This window comes from Camelus dromedarius, chromosome 12 (assembly GCF_036321535.1).
Source record: "Camelus dromedarius isolate mCamDro1 chromosome 12, mCamDro1.pat, whole genome shotgun sequence".
NCBI lineage: Eukaryota > Metazoa > Chordata > Mammalia > Artiodactyla > Camelidae > Camelus > Camelus dromedarius.
In genome coordinates, this window is record NC_087447.1 from 22,468,932 (window position 1) to 22,490,701 (window position 21,770).

A 21,770-nucleotide genomic window follows, 5' to 3' on the forward strand; every position below is an offset into this window, starting at 1 on the left:
CCGTCCTCAGCTCATCCTGAGTGGCTTGACAGGGATGCGGCCAGCCTGGCGTTTCGATGGCTCCTCTGACAGTCCACAGAATCAGGGATTCCTTCTGAAAGCCTGCCCTGCCTGGCTAGAGGACTTGGGTAAGTGAGAGGACATTCTCTCGAACCCTCAGTCTCCCTGTCTGTAGAGGGAGGAATAATGACCTTGCTCCCAGTGAAAGAACCTAAAAGACATTTTACTTTCCAACTCTCATTTGCTAAGGCGTACTGCGAGCCAGGCACTGTGCCACCTACGTCACACCCGTTACCTTATTTCATGCTAGGAGGGAGCCCTACTGGGGAGGAAACTGAGGCCAGGGGGCTTGAAAGGGCTTGCCCAGGATCACGAACAACTAGTAAGAAGCAGTGTTGGGATTTGAACCTGGACGTTCTGTCTCTAGATTCACCAATGTTCCCCTTGCTGTACACTGTGAGGTCTTGTGTTCTTACACTTATTTGGGAAGACGTCCTTAAGCACCGCCCCCTGGAGCTTTGTTTACCTCTCAGGAGCAGGTAAAAACGAAGATTAAATCACACAAGAGCTGCCACTGGAAAGGGTTGAAGGAGGAGCCCTGTTAGCCTGTGAACACCGCCTGCAAAATGCCTCCTGCCACACAGGTGAGTCCAGGGCTCAGCGGAAGAGGGACGTGGGGCAGGGGGCTGGCAGGGCAGGGGACCCTGAGCACCAGAGGGGACTTAGGTGGCTCTAGTCCTGGGACTTCCGAGTGGGTTCTCTGGGATGCCCTGGAGGTCACCAAAGCAGAGAGGAAGGCTGAGCTGGCAGGACTGAGGTCCACAACCTTCTTCAACTATAGAACCCTGTTTTTTGACTTTGTATGTTGGGGTTCTTGTACAGCTCCTCCTGTAATGAGGGTTCTACTGCTTGACAAAGCTTGAGAGTGCTCTGTTCCACACCCACCCCCCTTATTTTCTAGATGAAGCCAAGCAAAGTTAAGGAACTTTTCACTCATTCACCCATCCATTCATTCATTCAAATGGGAACCAAATCTCTCCTGTGTACCGGGCACTACTCTGCAGCAGCAGGCGAGGCCCCAGAGCTGGCCAGGGGCCTGAATATGTGTCTGTGAGGTGTTACCAGGGAGGAGCAGGGCTCTGAGCTGGCCAGGAATCTATCTGTACGTTCTCAGACGAAGAATTTAAAATCCCAGAGCCTCAGTTTCCTCATCTGTAAAACTGAGGCAAAGAGAGGAACTCCCTCACTGAGCCACTGAGAGGATTAAGTTAAGATGATACATGTGAATCGTTCTGCAAGGACTCAGTAAAGGTCAGATGCTGCTGCTGCCTTCAGCAGCTGAAGTTAGGCTCTTGGTAAGACCAGGAGCCCAGGTGTGTGCACACTTGCATACTCCACTCCTGCATGGGATGCCCTCCCCTCGCCGTCTCTCCCATCTGGCACGCACCTTTGGTCCAGCAGGGCCTCTGAGTAGGAGGGCGGGGAGCCCACTTCCGACGCGTTCTGCTCGGCCTGGCTGGCTACGTACTGGATGCCGTTGTTGACGTTGTAGGTGACATTGCAGCGGTGGGGGTGGTCCAGGACCACCAGGCGAGACAGCAGCACAGGGTGCTGCAGCCGGTGCACTGGCAGCGTCATGAGGTTGTTCCGCTTCCGCTGGTGGTGCAGGACCAGCGCCAGCAGGGCCACCACCAGCACGAAGATGACGGAGCTGCCGATGATGGCGTAGGTGATGCTGGGGTAGTACACGAGCTGGTTCTCCGACGTCACAAACACCTGCCCGCTGCCTGGTTCTGAGAAACCCCAGAGGAGAGAGAAGAGGAGAGAGGTTATCAAGCTGGCTCACCCATCTGCCTCAAAATCAGTCCCAGGACGTGCACGCCAATGGTCTTTGTAGCAGCACGATGCACAACAGCCGAAGAGTGGAAACCACACAAATGTCCACTGATGGGTGAACGGATACACAAAATGTGGGATGGCCATCCAATGGAATGTCATTTGGCCACAGAAAGCACTGATGCATGCTATGACATGGATGAACTGCAAAAACATTAAGCTAAGCAAAATAAGCCGGACACAGAAGACTACATAGTATGTGTTTCCACTGATACGCAATGTCCAGGAGAGGCAAATTTATAGAGACAGAAAGTCAATGAACGGTTGCCTGGGGCTGGGGGTGGGGATAGGGACTCACTGGGGATGGGCACCAGGGATCGTGCTGGGCTGATGGGAATGCTCTAAAACTGGATATGGTGATGGCTGCACAAATTGATATGTTTACTAAAACTCACTGAATTGTACAAAGTGGGCACATTCTGTTACGTCAATTATATCTCAATTAAGTTGTTTAAAAAAAAGCCCCGGGGAATATAATATCGAGAGAACTGGAGTGATAGTTCCTGTGGCGGACATCAGTATTTCTCTGGAAACTGATAATATAACACACATGAGGAACACTGGTTAGTGTGTGCCTGGGGTTCATTATGTCAGCAAAATCCTCATTTTATCCCAGGCCCTTTGCCACGTTTTCAAGACAGATTCAGCACAGCACAGGCTAAAATCATGGACTCTGGAGCCAGACTAGGTTCAAACCCCATCTCCTCAACTAACTGGCTGTGTGCCCTCTGGGAAGTGGTCAACCTCTCTGTGCTGCAACTTCCTCATCTGTGAAATGGGGATGGTATTAGTCCCCACCTCACTGAGCTGTTGTGAGCATGAAATGAGTGAATGATTATCAAGCACTTACGACAAAAGCTGATACCCTGGGGGTGTTCGAGACATACCTACACGTCTTTATCACATCTCCCTGCCTCCTGGCAACTCCATCAGATACATACTGTAACTGCCTTCTTTTTAAGGTGAGGAAAGGAAGCCTGGAGAAGCTGTATCCCCTGACCAGGGTCACAGGGTTAGGAGGTAAGGAGCCATGCCTCACTTGGGCCCAGTGGTCTGACTCCAGAGCTGCGCCCCTAACACTCTGCCCGGCAGCCCCCTAACAAGACCTGCTAGGTGATCGGCGGGCATTTCCTTGGACCCTCGGATGGAGGTCTGGTACCCGTCCCAGCCCTCAGCTTGCCAGTACCTCCTCTCCACATGTACTAATGAGCTGCACTCCAGACACTCTGGCAAGGGGCTTCCCAGTCAGCAGGACACACCTAGAAACCGTGCTCAGGTCCAGGCTGGCCTGGAAACCAGAGCAGCCCCTCCTCGTTGAAAGTGGGAGACTCCTCTCCTTTACAGAAGAGCCACAAACTCCCCACCGCTGTGACCCAGCTGGAAGAATAATCTTCATGCAGCCAAAGTGAGCAAGCCTGTGGCCACCCCCTGTGTTCCTTCAACCTCGGAAGCAGTGAGGAGGTTTTAGTGGGTCCACAGCGGCCAGTGTGTAGACGTGAGGCAGAGCAGCGGCAGCGGGCCCTGTGTCCTGGGCTGGGCTAAGCCTTCCCTCGTCCCTCATCACTAGAAGTGCACCTGCTCTGTTCATCACGATCTCCAGCGTAGGATGGTGTCTGGCCCATAGTCAGCACTCAATAAATACACACAACTCAATGAAAAAAATCTGTGTGTTCACACACCCTAGTAAGGTAGGTGTTCTGGTTAGTTTATTATTCCTGTTTTTCAGTCGAGCAAATTGCTTCAGAGGTGAATTAATGTCTCAGTGCACATAAGAACCACACAGAGGAGTCAGAACTAGAACCCAGATGTTTCTCCTTCAAAATTCATGTGCTATGCTATTTACAATAGCCAGACACGGAAGCAACCTGTGTCTGTTGACAGAGGACTGGATAAAGAAGATGTGGGATATATACATAATGGAATATTACTCAGCCATGAAAACAAATGAAATAATGCCATTTGCAGCAACACAGATGGATCCAGAGATGATCATACTAAGTGAAGTAAGTCAGAGAACAAATGTCATTTGGTATCACTTATAGGCAGAATCTTAAAAATGATACAAATGAACTTAAAAAACAGACACAAACTCACAAACATAGAAAACTATCTTATGGTTAGCAAAAGGAAAAGTGGGGCTGGGGAGAGATAAATTAGGAGTTTGGGATTAGCATATACACACTACTATATATAAAACAGATAAGCAACAAGGTCCTACTGTATAGCACAGGGAACTACAGTTAACATCTTATAATAACCTATAATAGAAAAGAATCTGAAAAAGGAGATATATGTATATATATAACTGAATCACTTTGCTATACACCTGAAACTAATACAACATCATAAATCAACTACACTTCAGTAAAAATCTTTTAAAAAACCCATGTGCTATGAAACACACGATTTCCTCTGCTTTCCTGATATAAATAGTTTCCGATTCTCCAAATAATCCTACTCTGAGACGAAGAAAGATCTTTCCCCTCAAGCTGCAGGCTTTGTGTTACTTTTCTTTCCAGTCACACTCAAACCTGGGCCAAAAGTTATGAAGACTCTCCAAGTTCCTATTGGTCACTGTTGCAATGATGAGAAAGAGGCAAATGAGATCCCAGACGAGAGGCAGAAGTGTGCTGCAGACGGTTATGGGAGAAAGGCAGTGCTGGGTTTTTCTGGAGACAATTAGCTGTCACTCAGGGGTTCTGCTGGAGTTCTGCCTGCTCTCAGCTTAAATAATTAAAAGCTGTGTGTGAGTGTTACAGAATTCAGGCCCAAAGGAAAAGAGCCTCTTAGGTTTATCATCTCCAGCAAGAGCTGAGGGGTCGAATCCTGGGACCATCGCTTCCAGCAGCAGTGCAAGCAAGTTATTTAACTTTTATGAGCCTCAGATGCCTCTTCTTCAAAACGGCAGTGGTGCTGAGTAAGTAGCCACCTCCTGGGATTATAGGGGAAGGGGGGCGGGTAGTTAAAACACACTATACACACAAAGTGCTGAGAGCAAAGGGCCCGGCAAGGGTCTGTACTCAGTTCATACTAATCCTCCCTCCCTCCCTCTCTTCCTTCTTTCCTTTCATCCTCCCTCGCTCCCTCTTTCCCTCTTTCTTCCTTTCTCGTATTGAAGAAACCTTGGTTTCTAACACTATGTGTTTCAGGTGCACAACATTATATTTCAGCTTCTATATATGCTACAGTGTGCTCACCACCAAAAATTCATTTTCCATCTGTCACCATACAGCTGACCTCCTTTATCCATTTCTCCTTCCCCCCAACACCCAACTCTGTTCTTTGCATCTACGTATTTTGTTTGGTTTGCTCTGCTCACTTATTTTGTTTGTTTGTATTTTACATTCCACATATGAGTGAAGTCATAAGGTTTTTGTCTTTCTCCATCTGACTTAGCACAATACCCTCAAGGGGTTGTACATGTATGGTGTAGCAAATGGAAAAATTCATCTTTTTTATGGCTGAGTAATATTCCATTGTGTGTGTGTGTGTGTGTGTGTGTGTGTGTGTGTGTGTACACGTATCACATCTTCTTTATCCATTCATCTGTTGATGGGCACTTGGGTCGTTTCCACATCTTGCCTACTGTAAATAATGCTGCAATAAACATAGGGATGCATATATCTTTTTGAATTAGTGTGTTTTTGTATTCTTTGGATAAATACCCAGAAGTGGAATTCTCTTTTTCATTTTCTGAGGAATCTCCATACTATGTTCCATAGTGAAAACACCAATTGGCATTCCTACCCAACAGCGCAAGAGGATTCTCTTTTCTTTTTTTATTGTGGTAAAATAGATATGTAACACAAAATTTACCATTTTAACCATTTCTGGGTGTGCAGGTCAGCCACTGAAGTCCATTCACATGGTTGTGCAACCATCACCACTACCCACTTCCAGGATTCTTTATCACCCCAGCCTAGTTCATGCTAATTCTTCCTGTTCATCCTCTCCATTGTCCTCACCAACTCCTCTGGACCAGAGGTAGAGGCGGGGAGAGCCCCCTTTTAGGGGGCAGAGTCAGGGAGAGGAGAAGAACTGAGTGTATTCCTTTCCAGAGAGATGTATTTCTTAAAAGAAAAAAGTGGACGGATTTTCACACGGAGAACAAATGGGCCCAGAGATTGTAAAACACTGACTGCCACATAACCACTGGAGGTTTTAAGAATACAAGAGGCAGCTCTTAATGAATGGAACGGAAAATGCCTCTGGATCCGAGTCTCACTTACGCCTCCGAGAGCGGGAGATCGGCCCACTCTGGCAGGCGAGAAGCGCTGATCACATTTGCTTGAGAAATTATGATGTTACATAACTCAGTGGTGCATGGTCTCTTTTCTGCTCTGTGTGTAAAATGTCATCTTGCATTAATTCATTAACTAGACTCACTTTTCTTAAGAGCTTAATGAGCCCGCTGGCCAAATCACTAATATCAGAGTTGCCTGGGACCTGAGTTCCAAGTGCATAATCCATGGATAATGAAGCTCCCACTTATCCAGGCCGTCCCTCAAGCGAGTGCCCTCGAGATCCACTGTCAAACAGCCTGAATTGCTGCTCTGTATCTGCGGCTTTGACTGAGTGAATTCCAGGCAGTCCGGTTACTACCAGGGACCACTGTGCTCTCAGGCTTCCGGGGCTCTGGGGGCTGTTCATGGCAGAGTGGGCTGTCCTCCCACGACTCCAGGGCTGCCTATCGCCTCAGAGTCACCACAGATGTGTGTAGTTATCATGACAGTTTTCGAGCAGATGGTCAATGTCCTGCGGGGGAGGGCCTTTTTCTAATTCACACAGAGGTGCGATCTGGACTCATGGAGGGTCGACAAGCAGCTGGCACTTGGGACTTGGGGAGTTTTTGCTTCTGAAACAATTCCATCCTCCAGATGCAAAACTAAGTTCCTTACAGGACACACGAGTCACCTCTCAGACTGGCAGAGGTGAGTCTGAGTTCACATTCTGTGGGCCAGGTCTTGGGAAAATAGGCATTATTTATTATCCATGCATGGCTGGTGGGAGGGTAAACTCATCCTACCCAGGGTTAATAACATAGATCAAAATAACAAACATACCTTAACAATACAGATCAAAATAACAAACGCATACATCCTTTGACCCAGCCATCCCACTAGCAGGAATCTAAGAGATATATTCACACAAACAAGAAATAGCTCTTTAAAAAAGTATTCACTGAAGCATTGTCCACAATAGCAAATATATCAGAAAAGATCTAAATATTTCTCAGTTGCAGCCCCGCTAAATAAAACTGGTATACCCCACAGTGCCACACCTATTTAAAAACACACTAGGGCAGTTCTATATATACTGATGTGAAATGAACTGAAAGCTATCACAGTAAGTGAAAACAAAAGTCCAGTAGAGAGTGTTTTGCATATTTCTAGGAGGACACACAGAACTGCACCCCTGGTAGCCCCTGGGAGGGAAGGGAGGCCAGAGGGAGATGCACTTTTCACTGTTTATGCTTTTCTGCTTTGTATTATTTGTACTGTATTATCCAGACAAAAAACAAGCTTACTGTCTCTTCCTCTGGCTTTGCCTGGACTGATGGAGCGTCTAGGTTTCTTGGCTGTTTCCCTCCCTCCTCTCCCTGTAGTGTGAGGCTCCGGGGGGGCTCATGTTTCAGCACTGCTCACTCGCTTGAGAGCCCTCCCCGAGGACAGCACCGGCGCCTCCAGCCTGACCTGCGGAGTCCAGAATTCCTGCCCTGGAATGTTCTCTGCCCAATTCAAACTGACACCTCCTCATTCTCCTGAACACTCAGCTAACTGCCTTTTAAAAAAAATTTACTTTAAAATTTTTCTCCAGATTAAGTATTTTAAAAAGTCAGGTTTATTGAGGTGTAATTGGCACACCCTAAAACATACCCTTTTAAAACGTAGTTAGATGAGGTGTAACCAAATGCAGCCGCTGCATAACCGCCATCACAAACAAGCTGTCAAAGCTTTCCAGCCACTGGGAACCACTGATCTTCTTTCTGTGCAAAGAGATTCAACTCTTCCAGAAAGTCAGGCAAGGGAATCATACAGCCAGTAGCCTATTGTGTGTGGCTTCTTTCACGTGGCATAAAGCTGCTGAGATTCACCCATGTTTCTCTGACCACTGCTATTTCCTCTCTTTACACTGTGGAGCAATATTCGTTGTAAGGATGCATCACAGTTGTTTGTCTGTCCACCAGGTAAGGGAGGTAAGTGGTTGTTTCCAGTTTCTGGAGTGTAGGTTTTTGTGCTGACATACGTTGTCCTATTTCTTGGGTATATACTGAGGGGTAAGGCTGCTGGGTCACATGAGAGGTGTGTGCTTAACTTTTTTTTCTTTTAAATTAAAAAAAAATACTTTTTGAGTTGTCTTACTTATTTTGCACATTAAAAAATTTTTTTTTCTGTTCTTTTTTTTTGGGGGGGGGAAGGTAATTAGGTTTATTTATTTATTTGTTTTTTTAATGCAGGTCCTGGGGATTGAACCCAGGACCTGCTGCACACTAAGCACACACTACCACTGAGCTATACACCCCCCCTACCCGGTGTGTGCTTAACTTTATAAAAAAAACCATCACACTGTTCTTCAAGGTGGCTACAGTATTTAGCTTTCCCCCAGTCGCCCGTATCCTCACAGCACATGACACAGCTAGCCTTTCCAATTTCAGCCATGCCCATAGGTGTGTAGTGGTACCTCACCGAGGTTTTAAGTTGCATTTCCCACTGACAAATGATGTTGAGCATCTGTTCATGTGCTCATCTGCCATCTGTACATCTTCTTTGGCGAGACGTCTTTTTAAATCTCTTGCCCATTTTAAAACTGGGTTGACTACCTATTATTGAGCAGTAAGAGTCTTTTAGATGTTCTGGGAGACACGTCTTTTTCCAGATCTGTGTTTTGCAAACATCTCCTCCCAGTCTGTGGCTTGTCTTTTCATCTACTTTACAGTGTCTTTTTTGAAGATGTGTCCAAGTTTTTTTTATGAAGTCTGTTGTATTCATTATTTCTCTTATGTTTTGTGCTTTTTGTATTCTATCCAAGAAATCTTTGCCTAGAAGATGTCTTATAGCTTTAGCTCTTCCATTTACATCTATGATCCACTGCAAGTTAATTTCTGTTTGTGGTACAAGGTGAAGTTCAATGTTCTTCTTCCCCCTCCCTTTGGATAGCCAATTGTTCCAGTACCATTTGTTGAAAAGTCTATCCTTTTCCACTGAATTATCTTGGCAACTCTGTTGAAAATCAATTGAGCATACACGGCTGGGTCTATTTCTAAATGATCTATTTTGTTTGATTGAGCTACATGCCAATCCGCATGCCAGGAAGTGTGCTGATAACTACAGCTTTATAGCAAGTCTCAAAATCAGGCAGTGTGAGTCTCGCGTGCTTCCTTTTCTTCCAAACTGAACTCTATTTCTGATTATAAAAACACATTAAAATGAAAACTTAAAGTAAGATAGAAATGTTCAAAACAGACAACCTCTCCCTCCCTCCACACACCTACTAGGAAAGAAAACATAGTTCACAGTTTGGTGTAGATTAGGGGTTGGGAAACTTTTCTGTCAAGGGCCAGATAGTAAATATTTTATGCTTTGTCGACCGCAGAGTTTCAGTCGCAACCACTCAGCTTCTGCCTTTGTAGTGCAAAGGCAGTTACAAATCGTACATCAACGAATGAGTGTATCTGTGTCCCAAACTTGATTTACGAAAACAGGCAGCAGATCCAAGCACTGAGAAACTATCATTTCATAGACTTCTCCATCTATTTCTCTGTCTATGAAATGATAGTTTCTCCAAGACATTGTTTATCTTCTCTTATTTTGAGAATTATGGCTGTATTATACACATAAGTAAGTATATGACCATGTAGCAGAATTTAACAGGAAAAAAATTTTTTTCAGGAATAATGGACTTCAGATTAATAATCCTCTAATAGAAGAGATAACAGTTATTAAAATTTCCAGTTAAGGTAGAGAAAACAATGATTATAGTTTATAATTGATTTCATTGTACGTGTCCTTTAAATTCAGTTTCAGGAAGATTTTATTTCTTGAGATCTTCTATGTGTAAGAATGCCTGAATATCTCCACTAAGCCTGAATAACCATATAACTCTATTTTTATAGATCAAAAATTATTTTTAGAAATCATCTAGACATTGCTTCAAAAACTGTTGTGTTGCATAAAATGGAAGATTAAAAAAACCAACCAAACAAAAAGGAGGCAGCAGGTCAGATTCAACCCACTGGCCTTAGTTTGTTGACCCAAAGTGGGGATCCCTCAGAACTCTTCTCTGTGTACACATGCGCATGGATGCTTGCACACACACACACATACATTTTCTTCATGCTATACAGGTATTTCTGCAAATGGACATCTTTCCTAACCCATGAGTGCCTTTGCTAAAGAGGAGCTATGTAGCACAATTTACAATGGCAAAGACATGGAAACAACCTAAATGTCCATCGACAGATGACTGGATAGAGAAGTTGTGGTTTATTTATACAATGGAATACTACTCAGCCATAAAGAAGAATAAAATAATGCCATTTGTAGCAACATGGATGGACCTGGAGATCATCATTATAAGTGAAGTAAGCCAGAAAGAGAAAGAGAAATATCATATGATATCACTTATATGTGGAATCTAAAAAAAAAAAAAAAGACACAAATGAACTTATTTACAAAACAGAAGCAGACTCACAGATGTAGAAAACAAATTTATGGTTACCAGAGGGGAAACAGGGTGGGAAGGGAAAAATTGGGAGTTTGAGATTTACAGATACTAACTACTATATATAGAATAGATAAACAACACTTTTCTACTGTATAGCACAGGGAACTATATTTAATATCTTGTAGTGACCTATAATGAAAACAAATCTGAAAACGAATTAATGTATTACATGTATGACTGAAACATTATGCTGTACACCAGAAATTGACACAACATTGTAAACTGACTATATGTCACAGGGGCATCTCTGGCTTTTGGGCATGTTGTTGGAGGAAGCAATGTGGTTACAGCTGCCAACTGAAGAAGCAGAAGCTGAGAAGTGACGGCCTAGCGCTGCTCTCCCTCTGGGCAGCAGCGGCACCTGCCTCCCGGGCCACACCAGTTATGCTCCAGCATAACCATCACTGACTGAAGTCTGCCAGGCACCAGGAGTAGCTCCTCCATGTGAAATGAGAGGTTCCATCCACTGGAAGGGTTGTCTGACCCCCTGCCATCTTGACACCTGACAAGACTGAGTCGGCAGGAGCTGATCCTGTTCAAATGCACCAAGGGCCCAAGGCTGCCCTGAGTCTGTTCTCCAACCCCCGAGTTTGTCACAGTCTGGATAATCAGTTCCTCGGTGCTATGTCTGTTAAACCTTATTACCCAGGGAGATGCTGAGCGTGCACACTGGGAGCTTCTGAGTGCAGAAAACTTTCTGAATAATTTAGGAGAAACGGCTGATAACAGAAGCATTACACGCGGGACTCCCAAGGGGGAATTTTATGGACCAGGAACAAATGCGTGGCTTCTGGAGGTTTCAGATAATTTTAACATGATGATCTGGGCCCCTGCACCCTGGGGGTAAGGCCTATTTGTTTGCACACACTAGGGTCTTATGCTCTGGTCTCAGTGCTGGCAGGACAGAGTCCTCAAAGGGGAGCTCAAGACACACCTGATCCCAAGCAGGGCTTGCAAACCAGCCTGGGTCCTAGTGCCCCCGTCTCATACCCTCCACCACTGCCACCCTCATCCCGGCCCATCACCTCTGTCCTGCCCCCACCCTTGCTCTCTACCATCTCCTCCCCCTTAGCTGCAGGACGCTCTTTCTAGAACTTTAATTCATTTGCTTATGTCACACCCCTGCTCAATACCCTAGTGGCTTCCCACATACTCAGTATAAAACCTCAAAGTTCTCACCAGGGACCTCCTGGTCCTAATAATCTTGCCTCTGTTACCACTCTGACCCTCACTCTTGCCCTCTCTGGGTCCTTTTGCGGCAGACCTGCCGGCCTCCTTGCTGTGGTTTCAGAACATGCCAAGCACGTGCCTGCCCCAGGGCCTTTGCCCTTCTGTGCCCGCTGCTCCCCCGGCATCTGCATCACGTACACCCCATCCCACCCAAGTCTCTGCTCCTAGGTCAGTGTTACTGGCCGGCTTCTGGGGCCACTGCCATCCCTCCCCGTCCCCTATCCTGCTTCATATACCTTCACAGCAATGACCACCTGTTCACTGTATCTGTACCATAACACCTCTCTCCTATGGGGACATAACTCTGTGTGAGGCAGATTCTGCTCACTTGTCACTATATCCCCAGCACCCAGCACGGTGATCTGTAAAGATGTGCTGGGGAAGCGGCAGGGGGGCTCTAACTCTGTGGCTCTGTTAAGTCTCAGTCTCAGGGCGCTGCACCCACGTGCATCCTTCATGTGAGACTAAGCGCCCGACATGCTTCGTGCCGTGATCTCAGTCAGCTCCCAGTGAGAAAAGTAAGTCTCAGAGAAGCAAGGTGACTTGCCCCAGGTCACACAGGCAGGAAGTGACAGAGCCCAGTCTGACTGGAGACAGACATGGTCTGAGGACAGGTCCCACTCATCAAGTCAGCAGAGGCCATCTGCTCTGGGGAATGTGAAACTGCCCCCGTGGCTGAAAGGTTCTTACTGTTACTTGATGGGCAGCTGGCTGAGCTTGGGACTGCAGAGGAGACTCAGGTTTGCTGTAAAAAACAAAACAAAACAAAAAAACCACATCCCACCCTTCTAGAATCTTCCTTCTCACAAATTAAATGGGTGCAATGTAACCTTTTTCCAGAACCATCTCAAGACCCACCACCTCACAGCGCTGGGACGTGGACCCAGTACACGCAGCATCCTTCCCCGCCATGGCTGAGACAAGGCCAGTCCCGGCCGGGCAGGCTGACCCTGTGGGGACCTGCAAACTTGACCTGACTCGGCCCCCACTCCCAGCCCTTTCTGAATTTCCTACTTCCTAAGGGTAAGGTCCCAACTCCTCACGCTGATACTCAGAGCTCTGCACCCCGTGGCTCTGTCCCTCTCCTCCGCTGTTCTTACTGCTTCCCTGTCCCTGCTGTCCCACATGCTGGCCGTGCCCGCTAGAATGAGGGACTCAGGGTTCTGCAGACACACCTGCAATTTCCAGCCTAGTGCCTACCACCCGCGAAAGCTGGCTCTCACAGTCTCCTGGTTTCAAAGGGGAGACAAGAAGGGTTTAATGAAGGGACGGTGGGAAGCTGTTTGCAGCCTCAGGCCCGAAGGAGTGAGGATGTGGCTTCTAGAAACAGGTGAGACGAGACCCAAGATCTTTGAGGGAGGAATGCATCTGCTGCCAACCTGCAGCCTGCAGACGGGGTCTTGGGGAACAGCTATTCTGACCTTTTCTCTTTCCACCTCCAGCCTCCTGCTGGTGCTTCCTACTGGCCAAACCTTCTGGAAGCCGGAGGGGAAGAAGGCCCAGCTGATGCATGGTCCGTGGTGCACGTCGGGTGGAGGAGGAGGGTGGAGACTGGTCAACTGGGAGCATCAGTGCAGGGCCCCCTGCTCCTGGGCCGCGGCCTTCACCCTCCCTCCCCGTCTCAGCCTGGCACACTCTACCCTTCTCCCAGCCTTTGCTTGAAGGCCACTGCTTTCCTGATGTCTTCCACTGTCCCCACCGTTGGAGTGAAATGGTTCCTTTCACTGCTCCCCTCACACACTGCCCTTCCCTCTGCTGGACCCCAGTGACATCCTGCTTTATACATGTTTGACAACACGCAGGAGGCAGGTGGCTTGGGTGGTAGATGGACAACCCACTGCCCTCTGGCCCTGGGCTGACCAGTGCTGCAGTGAACGCCCATAGACCCTCCCTCTGCACAGGCACCCACGCCCACTTCACCCTGATGGAGAAATGAACCAACCCAACCATACGAGAAAAGCCAAGGCTGTTTATTCAGAGACTGCGGTAGCAAGGGAGTCAGCCTCCAACAGTGCGTTTTGACAGAGACTCCAAGGCAGGCAGAGGAGTGGGAAGCTTTCCAGTGGGTAAAAGGGGATGATCGGGGTGTGCTCTGACAGGAGACTGCTGGCCGGGGAAGCTGGAGCAGGGCTGACTAGAAGCAGGGCATCGGATGTGAGTACATTTGGCTTTCTCTGGTTGCTGCTAAGCTGGAAGTAGGGACAAAAATTTGGGAAACTGTCAGTTACTAATCAAGTCTTGGGTGTTTTGGGCCCATTGTTACGGGGTGACTGGCTTCCCGGGCTGGTTGCTGGAGGTTGTGGGTCAGAGTTCTGCTTTTAAGTGTGGTCTGCCTGGCCATTGTCTGTCTGTGTATTCAGTTTCTCACAGGCTATCCGACCCATGTCCCTGGGTCTGGCCCCAATCCCACTTCTGCTTGAGTCCCTGTGACATCCTGGGCAAGTCTACTGCTCACTCTTCCCATTTATAAAGTAAGGGCAACAAACACTCAGCTTGCAGCATCTCTGTGGGGCTCAGAGCTGATGCAGGTGAAGTCCCTGCCTCGGGGTGGTGAGTCGGCTAATGTTATCAGGTACCTGACAGTTCACGGAGGGAAGTGAGATGTAGGTATGAATGCAGTAGCTCCAGCCAGTGAAAAACAAGTGGTGTGCACGACGGTCAGCCTACTTGGGAGTCCGATGGACGGGCTCAGAGTTCTGGTTCAGCCACAGACCCCGTGAGTGATGCTGGGCAATTTACCGCAACTTTCTAAGCCTCACCTGTAACATTGGGATGAAAACCTTACCCCACCAGAGTTGACATGAACACTGAAGGCTGCTGTTTTATTTGTTTATTGTTTTTTGTTTGTTTGTTTTTAGGGATTGATTGATTGATTTTTAAATGGAGGTACTGGGGACTGAACCCAGGACCTTGTGCATACTAAGCACATGCTCTACCAGTGAGCTGTCCACATTCCCCACTAAAGACTACTGTTTTAAATCTAAGCTGAGTGAACTGATTGTGAGCTGGCTTCTGTGATTTTCTTTTATCTGTGCAAAGACTCTGATTCCTTCACACCTGAGCTCACTGGCAGAGAAGAGGAAGCACCACCCAGAGGCAGGTGGGGAGGAAAGTTGGGATTTTACGGACAGGGAGGCTGTGGCTTCCGAGGGTTGTGTTGAGAGTTAAGGAGGGATGTCTGGCTGGGGGCACGTTCATTTATCACTTAGGGAGCCCAGATGGAGGGCGGGGTCTCGCGCTTGCTGCTGGGATTCCAGAAGCAAAACGGCAGAGACCTGACCCCAGGACGCTCATGTGGGAGAGGCCCTGGGGCCCCGCTTCTCTCCAGGCTCCCTGAAGATCACCTCTACCAGCCTGCAGCCACATTCTCTCAAGCAGGGAAGCTTCCAGGAACTGTCCTGGCCATTGTAAACCAAAGGCATCCCTGCATCCACCCGGCTTTTCCCTGTTTTTTTAAAAGAACATCCCATGGGGCTACTGCGCCTTTGTGGATCTCTATTCCAAGCACATCTGCTGTCCCAATTTAGATGCGGATTGAAAAAGTTTAATTTAAAGGGCAGACCGGCAAATGACTGAATCAAAAGAGAACCACAAAAACCCCACTGAACCATTACCATGGCAACGCAAGTTTCTAAAATTAACCAAAAGGAGGGTGATGGGAAAATCCTTGCTGCCAGCCTGCCCAGCTTCAGACGGGCCACAGCAGGAGGCATCCTGGCCTGGAGCCAGAGGGAAATTAGACAGGGATCCATCTGCCAGGAGGGAACTAGGTCCCTAAGACCATCGAGAGCCAGGAGACATGCACCATAAGACTAAATTCAAAATGGGAGAGGAAAAAGAGATGAGAAAGTTCTAAGGATGGAGACAGAATGAGCGGACATTTCCCTGGGAATTTTAGTGGCTCTTATGCCAAGAGACCCCAGGGGTTCTCGTCCTCCTCGCCCTCACATTTGCACACCCTTCAGCAGAGGGGACAGGAAGCATCCCTGAAAGGCCCTGCATTTTCAACAAGTGCTATTGAGACAGCCAGCTCTTATCAGCGGCCCCTAATTTACAAGCTGCTCACCTGGAGGAGGGTGGCTTGGTATGGAGGACAGCCCTCAAGGATCCAAGCTCTTAGAAGACTGCCAAGAGCTGTTGCACATCCTCAGAGCTGCTCTCTGCCTCTGATGAGGACGGGCACCAATGAGAAGCAGGTAAGGTGGTGGTTAACGGCCTCTTTGCTAAGAAAGAGGCCCAGGGCAGTATTACACAATCGGCTGGAGAGTAAGGAACTTTAATTGGCTATTTAAGGTAGAAAAGGGCATTTCTAAAAAAGAAATAGGAATTCAGATTGCTACCAAAACTCAGTGATGAAAGTAATTGGGAGCCAGGGCCCGGGTGGCCGTTTTCGAACTCTGCTCAATTGTGTAACAGCTTAACAAAGGTCAAGAGAAGAGTGCAGTAAGCAGGGGACGGTAGTTCTACGCCACGCCTGTCCTCTTCTGCAGAACACGAGAAGCAAAAGCCCACGGGAGTCAGCAGGGGAGGGGCGTGTGTCGTGGTAATGAGCTCAAGCGCTGGATCAATGTTCTAATCGCTCTAACCATCAAAGGGGAGAACTCCAGGGCCCCTGGCGCTTGTGCACAGAGTGGCTTCAGCCAACCCCGGCTCCCGCCTGAGACATCTTGGGCCGCTCCTGCAGGCAATGTGCTTAAAATGGATATACGTGCCTCCGGGAATTTGCTGAACAAGGAGGGCTTCACAGAATGACTATTTCTATCGCTTTACTGTGTCCATTTACCTGGAGTGGTTGGTGGGAGCTGCAAAATTAAATGCTTAGCAGACATTCTTTGAACTGGATGGTCAGTTGGTTTCTGGTCTGGTAATAAGGCTTGGCGAGTTGTAATACATTGGTTTAGTAAGCCTGCAGCGTCAGTGGCCAGAGAGGAATACTGCTCACTCACGTGGGATGCAGGGAGAGATCAGTCTGTGAGCACCACAGAATCACAAAAAAAACAGCACCGTAGGGAAACGCTAACCCTAAAAACCGGGGAGAGGAAAAGTCTACTACAGGCAAACCATTCTCATTACAAATAAAATCTCATTAGTGCGGAGGTGAGAAAACAAATATCATCAATACTGGCCCCACAATGGCATCTCCAGCCACCCTAGAGCTGGAAGTCCCAGCGTCAGCCCTGCCCCTGCCTTTTCTTTTCCACTCACATCCAATCCTTTTCCATTCACGGCCAACTCATGTCCAAGGGCAGGTCTTGCTAATTCTACTTCTAAACTTTGGAACAAGATATCATCCTCTGTTGCATGGATTATCACAAGAACTTCCTAGCTGGCCTCCCAATTTCCAGTCTTGCTCCCCTCCAATCCATCTTCTGCACAGTGTCCAGAAGGCTCTTTTTAGGAAGCAAATACGATGCTGTTCATTGTACTCAAAATCCAACCTCCTAACAACGGACTGGACAGGCCTCTCTGATGGGGCCCTTGACTCTTCCACAACCCAGTCTTGAACCATTTACCTTCTGGCACCCCATGCTCTAGCCCAGGGGTCAGTGAAGTCTGGCCCACTGCCTGTTTTTATAAATAAAGTTTTATTGGAACATGGCCACAGCTGTTCATTTATGTACTGTCTATACCCGCTTTCGTGAGGCTGAGTTTCAGGGTTCTGACAAGTGACTCTAGGGCTCACAAAGTCTAAAAACATTGACTGGCCACACAGGTCTAACTCTGAATCCAACACTGTAATTAGCAATGCGCTAGGAGGAACGCTAGTTGCTTTTATCCAGCGAACAGACTCTTTGGGAAGTTACTCTAACATCCCAAATGTGGCAGTCCCGGTAATGCGGCTGCACCCACTGCAGACAGGAAATGGCGAAATCCAGAAACCAAGGACGAACTCAAGTATACCCCTCCCCAGCTGGGTCTTCTCCAGCTCTGGATTTTTTTTTAACTTGAGAAGTGGGCAATGGAAATGTCCCTAGAGGGAATGGCAAACTTGGTCTCAATCTTGGATAGGAAAGACCTGAATGGTTAAAAAAATCTGTCTGCTCTCTGCCACCACCACCTCCCTGGGTGCCTGGGCACCACTGCCTGACTGTGCAGGCCTGTCTTCTGACAGGTGCTTGGCTGGCTCGTGTTTCTGCTCCTGAGATGAAGGCAGGGTGGAGCTTTTAATGTTCTCCAAGACAAGGTGCTGAGGCCCCATTCTGACACCCGAGGGCCTCCGGGGCAGCGGGTCTCTGAACCCGGCTCTTCCATAACAGATGAGTAACTTGCAGGGTCTGGGCCAGTGGAGGTTCAGTTACCTGCCTGACTCCAAAGAGAAAATAATCACCATGTATCCCCAGGGCCACTTTAGAAGCCATGTGTCCCTGTGGATCGCTCTCCAGACACCAAACGCAGGCCGGAGAGCTTGGGCAAGCATTTTTAAACATTAATGGGGCTGTGTTAAAACAAGTAAGGGAAGAAATCAAAGCTCTGTCACTGACAGAGGGCCCGAGCTGGCCTCCGTAGGCAGAGGAGTAACAGGCGCCACAGGGGTCCACACGCGACAGGAAGACGAATCCTGTGCTGGGCCCGCAGCGGAGGGACCGCTTCTCATTAACCATTTACAGAACGTCTGCTGGGGGCCAGCCCGGGCGCCTGGGGACTCTGGGCACTGCCATAGGGTGTGAGTCAGTGGGCAACGGACAGGCACCCCTGGACTCAGGGCTACCACGGCTGCTTAGATTTTTCTTCTTAACATGTATTTTTTTGAATAGGCAACATACACATCATTCTAAACTTAACAGGAAAGAAAGGATTTGTAGACAAAAGTAAGTCTGTTTCCCCTTTCTGTCTCTTGGACACCACCTTCCCCTCCCTGGACGCAACCACTGGTACCAGTTTGTGTGTGCATGCATGTGTGTGTGTGTGTGTGTGGGGGGTGCTTCCATAAATAGTCCAGGCATATATTAGCAAACACCTATTATTTTTAACCCTATGGTAATTAAATTTTTTTCACCTAATGAACAAGATTAGCACATAATTTTTTAAAAAAACAAGCACCATTTTGCCTATTTAATACACATCTATACAGGACTTACTATATGCCAGGCTCTCCTTTAAAAAGTTTTTTTAAATTCTGAGATGAGTTTAGATTTACAGGAGAGTTGTAAAAACAGTTCCGAGTGCCCCTAAACTCCACGCTCAGTCTTCTCTACTGTTAACACGTTAACTAACCACGGAATGACTGTCAAAACTACGAATTAACCTTGGAACATTTATATTAATTACATGATAGGATGTACTCAGACTTTGCCTGTTTCCCCCGACTAATGTCCTTTTTCTGGCCTAGCATCCAATCCAGGATTCCACACCGCATTGGTCTGCATAAACCTGTGACAGTTTCTCAGTCTTTCCGTGTCTTTCACGACCTTGACGCTACCGAAGAGGTTTCATAGTTATTTTGTAGGGGAAGACAGATATCACTGCAAAGAATATCACAGCGGTGATGGGCTCTTCTCAGTGTGTCCCATCAGAGGATCCCTGCTGTGTACTTACTGAGGATGTTAACCATGATCATTGGATTATTTTAAGGTATGTATCCGCCAAGATTCTACACTGTAAGGTTACTATTTTTTCCTTTCCTAGTTAATTACTATCTTGGAGGAAATCCTTTGCAACTATGCAAATATCCTGTTTCTGCTTAAACTTTCACCCACTAATCTCAGCATGCACCCTGGATCCTGCCCATGGCAGTTATGACTGGGTTGCCCTAATGGTGATTTTCTATTTCTCTCCTTCCTCCTACATTCATTAATTGGAATCTTTCTGTTAGGAAGGTTTGCCCCTTCCTCCCATTTATTTATTTACATCACATGGACTCATGAATATTTATTTTGCTCTCTGAGCTGGAATCCAGTCCTATTATTTTTTCATTTGTTGCTCAAGTTGTTCCAAACTGTGGCCACGGGGAGCTCTTTTGGGTTGGCTCCTGTCACCTCCCAAAACACCCCCATGAGTCTGTCTGTTTGTTTGTCTGGCTACTTGTTTACTTTTTGGCGGAGGATTTTTTAAGCTCGTCCATGTATTTCCCAGCCCCAGGCCTGGAATCAACTCTGACTCTTTTTTACCGAATAGCTGCTATTTGTAACATGATATTCATAGAGACGTGTCATCATTTGTTCAACTAAAATTCATCTGATGGACATTTGGATCTATTTCCAATCGCTTCCTATTATCATCTTTTACTATGAAAAATCCTTACGGATGGGTCACTTCACACTTCAGTAACTGTTAAACTGAAACCTAAATCTTTACAAAGTCTTACGAGGCTCTCCCTGAGCAGCCCCATGTTCCTATGACCCCGGGTCCTGCTGCTCTGCCCCTCTCACCCAGGGTGGTGGGTAACCTCTAAGGTGGCCCTTCTGGCTCTGGCCTCCTGGGGTTCTCACTCTTGGGTGAGCTGGGGTTGGACTTCTTTTCTCCTTCTTCTTTTTTCCAGCTGACGTATAGTCAGTTTACAATGTTGTGTCAATTTCTAGTGCACAGCATGTTTCAGTCATACATACGCATACATATATTCCTTTTCATATTCTTTTTCTTTATAGGTTATTACAAGATATTGAATTTAGTTCCCTGTGCTGTATTTTCTCACTTCTAATGAGCAGAATATGGCATAAATGATGAGCTGTCACTTCTAATATCAGGCTGTGAAACAGAGTGGCTTCTGTTCTGTCTTAGATGCCCTCTCTCACTCTCTTGCTGACCTGCTCCGAGGGCCATGATGGGAGCTGCCCCATGGAGAAGCCCACATGGTACAGAACCGAGGGAGGCTTCCAGCCCACCTGCTGGTGAATTCCAGCAGCCCACAGGGAACGGAATCCTGCCAACAACTACCTGAATGGGCTTCACGGCAGATCCTCTCCTGGGCGAGCCTTCAGATGAGACCACAGTCCAGCCAAAAGCATACCTGCGACCTCAGGAGACACCCTGAGCCTGAGCTCCTTGTGCACAAAGAGCAAAATCAAATCATGCTTTAGGAGAGCTCAGAGTGGACTGCAGTCTTACTAGTTACAAGGCTCTACAGGTAAATCTTTTCAGAAGTCCCTCCTTCCTAGGACTGCTGTTTTTTAGCTTGCTATGCTCCTCCCCACACGACCTGCTCTCCACACCCTGGCCGACCTTCAAGACTCAGATGGCCACTGAGCCACTTCCTCCCTGACTTCTCCCCCAAGCTCTCCAACTAGAAATAACTTTCCTCTGCCTCAGCCTCCCCCTGCGATTCACCTGATCTGTGTTGTGGCCCAGCTCACTCCCTCCCTCATTGTAGGGTTGCTGAGAGAGCTAGTTTCCCGTAAAGACAACCCTCCATTTCTTGAGAGCTGGACTCCTGTCTCGGTCATGTTTATAATCTGTTTCTCCCTCTTGCAAACACTAAGTTCAGCTTTACACGCATGTGTTACATGCTCTATAATATCCGTGGAACCAGTAAGTAATAATAAGCCTTCAATGATGGGTTTAGGCTACTGACTCCTGGCAGTCATAGCACTTATCACACACAGTATTAGCTATTAGCAGCATTATTACCACTGCTCAGTGTTTCATGAATGATGTTCCTTTCTCTAACAAGGGTTTCATTTTCTGGACTCCCTATGATCTTCCTCTCCAATCTCAGAATCCCCAAGTTTAGAGGAACTAAATAACTCCTGACCAAAAGTTGAGGGCCTCTAGCTTAATTCCACTGTTTTTACATATCAAATGCCCCTCCTGGTGATGCTTCCACACAGAGCACCAAGGGGACACTGGTGTCAATACCAACCTCAGACCTTTACTGAAGACTCAGGGAGCAGAAATTTCCAGCAGGAGCATCAACAAGGTTCAAGGCAATTAATATTCCACTCCTGGTTCCTGAGGGCTCGCTGGCCACCCTCTCATTCCCAGCA

The 21,770-nt window shown here is 47.4% G+C and overlaps 1 protein-coding gene across 3 annotated transcripts in view; it reads right to left on the minus strand.

The window, feature by feature from the left end:
- Positions 1-21,770, minus strand: part of LDLRAD3 (low density lipoprotein receptor class A domain containing 3) — a 224,824-nt gene that overhangs the window by 3,295 nt on the left and 199,759 nt on the right. For all 3 annotated transcript variants that reach the window (XM_064492446.1, XM_064492445.1, XM_064492447.1), the window contains exon 5: positions 1,448-1,793. In XM_064492446.1, coding sequence (XP_064348516.1) covers positions 1,448-1,793 — 346 coding nt within the window. The remainder of the gene's footprint in view (positions 1-1,447; positions 1,794-21,770) is intronic.